The following is a 10,741-nucleotide window of genomic DNA, read 5'->3' as shown; positions in this document are numbered from 1 at the left end:
TCTGACCCATCTTTCAAGGTGGTTCCAGTTTGTTTCCAATTGGGCTGAACTTCTGTTCGCTCTGAGATTCCTCAATCTGAATATGAAACGAACCGAGAGCGGAACTACTGAACCAAAACAGCCACCATACCCGACAGTCTCCTGATGTAAACATGTTAGAAATGAGGTGATCAGTGAGCTGTGGACTAATGTAGATCATGAATTGTCATGTTATCCAAAAGGAAATAATTGGTCCAATTGTTTACTTGTTAGAGCATTTATTTTAACACCACTGAAAAATGTATAACTCGCTTTTGTGTCTCACGGTACGCGCCCGGGGTGCTGCAGTGACGTTATCTTAAAAGCTATAATGTATTTCCAACAGAATTCTCCGTTTCTTAGGGGATTTGTCGGGCTGATGAATGCTTTCTGGGGAGAGTCGGACTGGTGTTGGCTAGCGCCTGTGGGATTATTGGCAAAAAAGTTATGGAAGAAATAGTTTCTCTGTTACGTTACTTTCTTTGTCATGCTTAAGGTATTACTTTACTTTTCTCATAATTTCAATAAATCTAGAAATGTTTTTGAAATGTTCATCTGATGTTGTCTGCATTTTTGACAGAGTTTCACCACAAAATAAACCCAATAGACGTCACCATTCCGCAATAGACGCTGGTCTCTCCTCAGCACCAGACTGGCAGACACATCTTTGGTGTTACAGCTGTGGCCTTATTTGGTATTGTTTTTTTCTTTTTGCTCTGTTTATTTTTATCAGAGTGGGACTTCTTTGTGTTTTGTGGATCTTTGTGTCTTTCTCTGTTCATTTCTTTCAGGTGTGGTGCTGGAAAGGTGTGGTCCCATAGGTCCAAGCTGAAGGAGGGAGCCTTCAAAAGCACTGTGTGGACCTCCAGTCCAGGAGAAGAGAGCTGGGCTGCATTGTCTCCACTGTAGCTCGCTGCTCTTCTCCAGGCGTTTTAATTTGTGTGGACTTTGTAGTTTCTTTGTAGGTTTTGAGCTTTTGTTTGGTCCCACTCTCTGTTTAGTATTTAGTTAAAATGAAGCTGTAGAGTGAACTGCCATTTTCTTTAGTAAATGTTTTCTCCTGTTTATGTTAGTCCAGGGTGGTTAGTGTTTGTCATTATTTTCCCTTTGTTTTGCAGGTAAGCTCCCTGGGTTGAGTTAGGTAGGATTTTGTTTGTTATTTTGGCCATAGTTCATCCTGAAACCTTTTTGCTTCACGTTTAGTTATTGTTTGATTGTTTTGTCTTGTAAATAAATGTTGTTATATTTTTATGGAGCCATTCTTTTGGCGTTTTTTTTTTTGTTTTTTTTGTTTTGTTACACATTCTGCAGGGCTGCACGGTGGCACAGTGGTTAGCGCTCTTGCCTCACAGCAAGAAGGCCCCGGTTCGAATCCCGGCTGGGGGATTTGGGACCTTTCTGTGTGGAGTTTGCATGTTCTCCCCGTGCATGCGTGGGTTTTCACCGGGGACTCCGGCTTCCTCCCACCATCCAAAAACATGCTTCATAGGTTAATTGGTGACTCTAAATTGCCCCTAGGTGTGGATGTGAGAGTGAATGGGAGTGTGATTGAGGCCCTGCGACAGACTGACGACCTGTCCAGGGTGTACCCCGCCTTCGCCCATCAGCAGCCAGGATAGGCTCCGGTACCCCCGCAACCCGAACGGGATGAAGCGGTCAAGAAGATGGATGGATGGACACATTCTGCATATTTTACCTTTATGCTATGTCCTAGACCCCTAGACAAATTGGGGCATAACAAAATGGCAGTTCACCCCTACAGCTTCGCTTTAACTAAATACTAGCTGAAGGCTATTTTTTTAGGAGTTTTTCCTTACCGGGAGGGAGGGTCTAAGGGCAGGGATAACCAGTTTATGTAGTCTGTTTAGTTTTTAACAACTGTTTATATTTTGAAGCCCAATGAGGCAAATCTCTTTGTGATTTTGGGCTATATAAATAAAATTGAATTGAATTGAATTGAATTATAGCTCTCAGCTAATGGGATCCCTATAAATAAAATAAAAAATACTAAACAACAGAGTGTACAGAGTGGGACCAAAACACAACCACAAACAAACTACAAAGTACGCACAAACTAAAACAGGTAGAGAAGAGCACCGAGCTGCAGTGGAGACTTTTCTGCAGCCCAGCTCCCTTCTCATGGACTGGAAGTTCAAATGATGCTTCGGAAGGTGGCTCCACCTGGTTTGTGCCAATGGGAAGCCACACCCTCCAGCACCACACCTGAAAGAAATCACAAGAAAAAGACACACAAACAAAGATCCAAAAACACACAGGAGTCCCACTCTGACAAAAATACACAGAACATTAGAAAAACCAAATCCAAATCCAGTCACAGCCGTAACACCCCCCATTCTTAAAATAGAATTTCTTCCACAAAGAAGAGTACCCCAAGAGGGTGTTTACACAGAGAGCCAGGCACACAAAATACGGGAGTGCTAGTCTAACAAAATATCGAATGCTAGCCACACAAAATAATGAATGGTAGCTGCTACCACGAGTGCTACCCACAAATAGAACTAAATGCTTGCCACAAAAACAAATGCTAGCAACTCCCACAAAGCAGTGTGCAGCACTAAACAGAATTGAACATATTTGGTTAATAGATTTTGATATTTCAAAAACCTTGGCAATGTGCCCCAGGTACCAGCTTCACAAATGTATTGAAAATATTACCATAAAGGCAAAGGTTTCCTGTTTTGAATGATGGAAGGAGTGCAATGAGCAGATTTTTGGAGACACGAAGTCTACACATGTATTTGACCAGGCCAAAACCCCAAAATGCACCAAAAATACGAATCTCCCTGATTCTTGAAAACTGAATCAACAAAATGAATACTTGCAAGTGTTGAGCAAAGTAGCGTTACGTTCTTCATGGCAACCTGGTCTGGAACATTCAGTTGTAAATAAATGTTATATTTTTATGGAGCCATTCTTTTGGCGTTTTTTTTTGTTTTTTTGGTTTTTTTTTGTTACACATTCTGCAGGGCTGCACGGTGGCACAGTGGTTAGCGCTCTTGCCTCACAGCAAGAAGGCCCCGGTTCGAATCCCGGCTGGGGGATTTGGGACCTTTCTGTGTGGAGTTTGCATGTTCTCCCCATGCATGCGTGGGTTTTCACCGGGGACCCCGGCTTCCTCCCACCATCCAAAAACATGCTTCATAGGTTAATTGGTGACTCTAAATTGCCCCTAGGTGTGGATGTGAGAGTGAATGTGTGTGTGATTGAGGCCCTGAGACAGACTGACGACCTGTCCAGGGTGTACCCCGCCTTCGCCCATCAGCAGCCAGGATAGGCTCCGGCACCCCCGCAACCCGAACGGGATGAAGCACACAAAATAATGAATGGTAGCTGCTACCACGAGTGCTACCCACAAATAGAACTAAATGCTAGCCACAAAAACAAATGCTAGCAACTCCCACAAAGCAGTGTGCAGCACTAAACAGAATTGAACATAGCAATGGCAACCTTCATGGCAACCTGGTCTGGAACATTCAGTTGGGTCTGCCACTTTACCGGCTACGGCTGCAGGAGCTTCCACCCCTGCCTCCACCCGATTTGGGTTAGTGGCATTGGCAACAACTTCAGCAGCCTTCACTCCTACACTGTCACCTATACCACTTCCAATAAACGCCGGCACTACTTTTGGAAAATATACCGTAATTTATTAGTTATACACGTCTCAAAAAACGCATAAAATCAACCCCCTCCCCCCAAAAAAAGATAAAAATGATAATGCTTTAATAAGTAATAAATTGTGCTGTTCAAAGAAACAAGAAATGTTTTCTTAGCTGATTTAGGTGCTGCAGCGCCTCCTGCTTACCTGCTGGGAATTCACTGTGAAGAGATTTTCTGATTCTTCTTCCTCGAGAGCTCATATAGAAAGAGCCACATGGTTTAGACTGGAATTCTGAAAATCAGATGAGAAATTCCAACGTTAGGCTCAAGTCTTCCTTTTGTTAACCGTTATAAGATCTTTGCATGCTTAGATATTTACTGGATGTGTAATCAGCATTCGAGACGCTGTCCTGGAGTCCAGATGCTTGTGGAGTTGGACAGCCATTCTCCTTTTTCACAGATGTCTTTTTCAGAGGACAAAGCAGAGACATTTTGGGAGGCCGTCCACGCCTCGAGTGGGTTCTATCAAGACTGCACTGAGAAGGGTTTTCTTGCCCCTTAGCAGAGATTTCTTGATTTGTGCCTTCTTGGGTTTGCCCGAGTGTCTGATCATGTGCAAAATTGCTGAGAGGAAGCTCTCCAGCCTCTGCCACCATTTCTGGCACACAGTTCTCAGTTTCACACTTCCGCTCTGTTTCTGCCGTTTTCTCTTCTGGAACTGGAATTATGAAAGAGTAGGATTTAAGACTAGAGTCACATCTTTCACCCCTTTGATGGATGGCCTGGTTCAGGCTGTGCACCTCAGCTCTGACTATCAGTGTGTTGGTGCATGATGACGGTAAAAAGAAGTGTTAGGATTATTAAAGCCTTGTTTGGATTGCTCCGGTGTGGTACGGTACAGTACGGCCCGCTATTTTGAGCATTTAAACTACAAAAAGGACCCGTTAGACCAGGGGTGTCAAACTCATTTTGGTTTGGGGGCCGCATTAAACCCATCTGATCTCCAGTGGGCCGGACTAGCAACATTATAGCAAAACAATCTTAGTTCAGCTTGTTATCGGTAGCTTTGTTTTTTTGTCTTGTTTTTTTCTTAGTTGGAAAAAATGCCTCAAAGGACCTTGTAGTCTAATCACTTATTATTACACTTTCATTCACAGAGACCAATGCATTTAAAATAAAATGGATTTCACTACAAAAAAAGGGTTTACTCAATTTTATACAGACTGAATGTTTTACATCTGACATTAAAGTAATCCTGATAGTAAACTCAAGAAGGGGCTACGTAAAAAAATAAATACCCTGTCCAAAATATAAATGTGTTAATCACTGATAAATCAAACTAAATTAACCCTCTGGAACCGACAGACGCCCTCTGGCGTCCTACTGTGCAGCTGTGAGATCAACGTGATAAAACGCAGTCTAAAATAAACGTTAACTTTTTTATATGTTTTATAACTGGTATTTTATTGAATTAAAGGTAGAACGTGGTCTTACTTGTTGTTTTTGGACAAAAGCAATATTTTATCTTATACCATGGTCTGGGTGAATACTCGATTCTGATTGGCTGCTGGGTGTGCATTAAAAAGTGATAATGCACAGTAATAACGCACACCTAAAAAAGAAGTTCCGGTCACACAGACCAAACGTTCGATATCACTGCGCAGGCTTCTTTAAAACAAAATTTTCCTTCATCGTCTGGACAAAACAAGCAGTAATGGATGAACTTTCTCTCTGAACTGATGCTTTATTCAACTTATTGTAGCGACCAGCATTTATATTCCTCTCCTTTTGTAAGGTAAATTAATATTGACAAATTGGTTATTCTCCTTCTAATAAAACACCACTCGACATGAAAGGTGTAGTCTTCTGTTTCACCACAAGAGGGAGTTTCTCATTTTAGAGCAGCTCAGAAGAACGAACCTGCCGTGAAATGAAACACAGACAGAAGCTGAATATGTTCTAGCTGCTCACTGAAGGATTAACGTCAGAAAAAGAAGAAAAATATCCTAATTTGTCCGGGTCTTTCTTTCAAAACAGCGACACTTTACCGCTGCAGCTGAGGTCTGTAACGGCTTCCGGCTTCATGCCGTGTTCCATGTCACCGTGACAACAAACCGCATCACGGATCAAATAGTCCGCTTTTTTGTGAAAAAATGAGCTAAACCAAAGAAATAACAAGAATAAAGTACTAAATATTGATTAAATGTTTATTTATTTTGTAAAGACCATGGTATAAGCGGGATAATACCCTCCGAAGAGTGCATTATGAGAAATTAACGCACTTCACGGAGGCAACCGTCCTCCGCTTCGCGTCGGACGGTTTAGGCCTCCGCGTCGTGCGTTAATTTCTCATAACGCACACTTCGTCGGGTATTATCCCTTACTTAATAAATAAGTCGGAGGGCAAACTTTGATCAGACGGCTGCAATGAACAGAAACTGATCATATGTGTCCCAAATAAGGTATCTGTGAATTTTGCCTGGAATTTTTTTTGTATTGTCATTCAAAAATGTGTTGATTAGTTTTCTTGAAGAGAAAAAGGAGAGGATCAAAAAAGATAATAAAAGAGAACACAACTTGCGGAAAAAGTAAGAAGGGAAACGGTCACATCGTCATGCATGACTGTTGTCACGGTAGATTGATCAATTGCAGTAAAGCTGTGGTGAAAATAAAAAGTTGCAGTGTGCGCAACAAATTACGGGGATTGTTTGAATTTGCGTTAATAGTTGTGATCGCAACATTGGGATATCCTAGAGGGACTGAATAGAAGAAGAATTACCTTCCTGGCGTTACCTGTGTGAGCAGCGGGCGCTCAGTGCATGCCCGATTTGTGCGTAGAGCTCAAGACCCGACTTAGAAACTTGCATAGCAATGCACGCTCTGTGCGCGGAGGCCAGGAATTCTGGTGTGCGTGCGTTTGCTTTGAGTGTCATTGAAGGTTTCCGCTTGATTGCGCGGCCAGTGTGTGAGCACACACATACACAGACATCTGCATGGAAGCTTTTGAATTGATTATTTTTGACTTTTTTGCTTCGATGAACATCTTGACAAGTTTTAATCGTTTTTTTTTTTTTTCACCGAATCTCTAGGAATGATTACATCCTTACAGTCGATTGTTCTAAATAAAAAATAATATGTTGAGCAATACTCCAGTGTTCTTTAATGATCAGAAGTGTTTTTGATGAGGATGGATCAGAATGGACATTCTTCAGCCGCAAGGGGTGAGACGGAGACTAGGGGTTCTCCATAGTCGCAGATTTTTCCGGTCCCTAACCCCCAGGAATAAGGAGGGGGGACACACTGTATACGCAATGTACAAAAAGTAAAGCAGAAGTAAAAGATGTAAGATGACATTCGTTGTTGTTGCTTTTCTAGTCGTTGCATTACAATGACGTACTGATACACTAGCGGTCTACACCACTCATGTGCCGTAAAAACAAATCGCTCAGTGGGAGCGAGGCTTAACTGAGTGGAAACGCTCACCAGAATTAACTGGACCGTACCGTACCATTCCTTATCAGACTGGACCGTACCGGACTGGTCACTGGAAAGGAGGCTTTACATCTACTAATCGAATATATTGCAAAACAAAATACCCATTTTCATTACAAAATAGTCCTTGCTGTCTCACTGCTCAGAAGCATTTAATAATCTGACTCACCAACTCCAAAATCCAGTGTTATGACAGAGGGGGTTGGATTTGCCATGGACTGGAATGCAGAACAAGCATTTATGATTTCCTGCATCTGTAGAAAATGGGCCACAGAAAGCACGTCTTCCACATTTTGGGGGTTTAAATTCAGTTTAGAAGTGTACATAAAATCCAGGACTTGTCCCAAACCTTCAACAACAAGAAGGTGTTAGGAATATTAGAAAACATGCAATGGACAGACTTTTCTTTTCTAGTAAACCATAAACAAAACTCTGATTCATGTCAATGTACACAGCCTGACCAGAACCTACCTGCTGCATTGCTGATGTCCAGATGAACCACATCTTTCTGGTCCAAAAAGAGAGTGCGAAAGTACACACTGCAGGCTGCCAGCAAAGCTTTATGAGCCTTAAAATCCACCCCATCCACAACAAAGGTGCAGTCGCACAACAGGCCCTGTTTGCGCTGTCGATTAAGCTGCTCCAGTACCTCTCCACTGTGCCATGGGAACTCCATGATGATGCAGGCTCTGTGAAATGAACGAATATTTAATTTTTACCATCAACTCCTCCACAAGCTGATTTGGAACTCAGAATCAACGTTAAACTACGTTAATTTTTTAACCAATACCTACATGGCGTACCATTACACAAGACCAGATAGAAAAGGCTGAAAAGGATAGTCATCAAAATTATTTAATCGGTTCAAGAACAGTTTTTTTCCCAGAGCAATAGTGTCTTTAAATTCCACTTAAAAGGTGTCTGTACAATACTAGTCTGATGTATGAAAATGGGAGGTGTGTGTTTGGTTTTATTTATATTTATTGACATACTTAAAAATGCATTTTAATATGAAGATCTTTTAAATAATTTTCTTTAGATCTTTTATGCTTAATGTTTTTATACTTTTATATTATTTTTATTTTATATTTATGCACCAAGGAGGGGTGGATTGCTTTTGCTTTTAATTTCATTGTGCAATTGGGTGCAATGACAGAATAAAGATTCTATTCTATTCTACATCTTGGGCACAACTTTTTTTTTTTAACTCTATATAGCTAACAGTGTTCATTTGCATTTTGTTCAACAACAGGTTCTTTTCCTACCTACATCATTTTCACGTGCCTACATCACAAGGTGAGAACCGCCCCCTCCAGGAAGAGTCTGCTCCGTCCCACGGTAACACAAACACTTTGTCAGCAAAGCTAGTGGTGATCAGCTAGCTTCCCAAGTGAATCCCCCACCCCAGTCGTCCAGACGCCAGCTGTCTGTGTTGTGAGTCAGAGATGGCAAAGAAATGCTCATTCGGTTTAGCGTTCAAACTTCATGAAGAAACGTCTTGTGAGGAATCAACATGACATGTTGGGATGGATCCTGAATGTATACTAAAATGGCACAAGCAGACGGGGAGACTGGGAAGACAGCAGGAGAAAAAGGGACCAGGTATGCGAGGGGCTGCTGGTGGAGAAAGGGATAAGACTATTTTCTGGTGGAAAACGCAAGCAACGAATTAGAAGAACTGGTTTGAACGTGGGTTTTTTTTTAGCATAGACGGAGAGGTGAGTATCTCTAGGAAAATGACCCGCATTAAAGCGAAAAGGATCTTTAAAACAGGGATTGATGATGCTTCAAAGATAACAGAAACATCCACAGCCAGGGCTAATCAGACCAATGTTCTCATCATTTCAATAAATCCTGAAATGTTCTCTGGTGTTGTCTGCATTTTTTGACAGAATTTTATCACAAAATGAACCCATTAGCCATCACCATTCTGTCTGTCTACACCAATATTTTTTTCATTTAAGGTTGATGTTTTTTTGTTTTTTTTTCTGGTAATGATAAGGCAACGAGGCCGGCCCTAGGATGATGTCAGGAAAGGTGCAAAAATAACTTAATAAATAATTAGTTTTTCTGTGTCCCAAAGGTAATATATGATCACATATATGGATATGGTTTACTCTGAAAGACTGAAGAAAACCATGGAATGGGCCCTTTAAATTAAATTAGCTTTTTAAAAGGCAAAGAACACCTTTTAAAGGCTAACAAAGTTGGTTTGAGAACCAGTCAGAAACTTTCTGTAGAATTTGTAAGTTCTCCTTGTGTATGGAGCTTTTCCACTTGCTGTTAGCCAAGAAGCTCCAGTGACTCCTCTGAAGCTGTGTGCAGTTGTGAAGCGGATGCAGAAAGTACACATCTAACTGAAATAATGAAGTGTGGCGACAGAGTCTTCAATCCAATGTTTCACAAACACAGATAATAAAGATGAAGACACGGTGGATTCACGTTTATTATTATATTCAGAAAATACCCGTTTTACGATGGCTGTGTCGTTTTATTTTGCTTTATGTAACCATTACACAGTTCAGACTCGGCTAAAGTTAGCGTTTGATTAGCATCTACTTTGATGTGAATTTAACCACAAAGGCTAAGTTTAAACTTTTACACTTGTTAAAATCATTGAACTAGCGCGCCCGACCGCACGTTTTTTTCTGTCTGTGACCCGGTACCAAGTGAGCCACAGACCGATACCGGTACGCGGCCCGAGGGTTGGGGACCGCTGTCTTAAAGTTCAAAGCAGCCCTAAAGTTGTGCTCCAAAATCTCTTTGAGCTGTCACACAGCGGTTGTAGTGCAAGTCATCCAGATAGAAGCTAACTCTTTAGCAGATAGCATTCTCTTCTGTAACCTCCGACAACAAACAACTCCTTTGCTTAGCTGATTCTTTAATATTTTTTTATTGGTCGAAAGGAAGTGGAGGCGGGATTTAGCATATATAGGGGTGGAAGGCCTCGCCCATCTGACAGAATGCAAAGCAGTTTGAGTTTTGACACACTTAAAGCGCGCCTGGATGAAACTGAGAATGCATTACAGCGGGGGGGCGCTGTTTTGCATGATGAATTGAGTTTTGAAACAGAGCGTGAGATTTTAATATGCAATAGATTTAAAGATACTTTAAAATAAATTTGAACCAAACCATGTATTGAAATGTCAATTTTAAATATTGAATTGTAAATTACAAAATGAATTGTCATATCAAAAGCCTAATCTGAATATTGATAAACAGCCGAACCCTTCAGGTGTTTTCTTTGCTTCATCGGAGCTATCTTGTGCTTGCGATTCACAAACCTGAGCAGGATCCCTGGTTTATCCGTATTCTTTCTCCGAGGAAGCGGATGACAGATCTCAACAGTATTTGGGTCCAAGGAAATCCCTTTAGACGCAAGAAATTCTCCAACTTGATTCTCTACGGTCAGGTCTGCTCCCGTATCAGCTCCGTTAGCATCCCTGCTAGCACTGGTAGCACCAGGCCGCACCCGGGGTTGTAGTTGAAGTCCTGTGAGAATCACATTATTCATCCGTGCCTGTTGATCAGGGGTCTCAAACTCAAATCAGCCGGGGGCCGCTGGAGGCGGAATCTAGTTGAGGCCGGGCCGCATCAGGATTTTCATAAGAAA

General features: G+C 41.6%; 1 protein-coding gene across 5 annotated transcripts in view; it reads right to left on the bottom strand.

Moving 5' to 3' along the window:
* zbtb17 (zinc finger and BTB domain containing 17) overlaps nt 1–10,741 on the bottom strand; it is a 66,624-nt gene that overhangs the window by 42,895 nt on the left and 12,988 nt on the right. For 2 of the 5 annotated variants that reach the window (XM_024265164.2, XM_024265165.2), the window contains 5 exons: nt 10,413–10,620; nt 7,600–7,817; nt 7,298–7,477; nt 4,016–4,354; nt 3,842–3,928 (listed from right to left, as the gene is read on the bottom strand). In XM_024265164.2, the coding sequence (XP_024120932.1) occupies nt 3,842–3,928; nt 4,016–4,354; nt 7,298–7,477; nt 7,600–7,804 (811 nt within the window). In that variant the 5' untranslated portion in view covers nt 7,805–7,817; nt 10,413–10,620. Of the gene's footprint in view, nt 1–3,841; nt 3,929–4,015; nt 4,355–7,297; nt 7,478–7,599; nt 7,818–10,412; nt 10,621–10,741 lie in introns of those variants that run through there. The other 3 variants (XM_036210876.1, XM_024265163.2, XM_024265166.1) reach the window with 2 other exon arrangements.

Source organism: Oryzias melastigma, unplaced genomic scaffold, assembly GCF_002922805.2.
Source record: "Oryzias melastigma strain HK-1 unplaced genomic scaffold, ASM292280v2 sc00277, whole genome shotgun sequence".
Classification (NCBI taxonomy): domain Eukaryota; kingdom Metazoa; phylum Chordata; class Actinopteri; order Beloniformes; family Adrianichthyidae; genus Oryzias; species Oryzias melastigma.
Note: the sequence above shows the minus strand (reverse complement) of the source record. Positions and strands in the feature narration are given on the sequence as shown.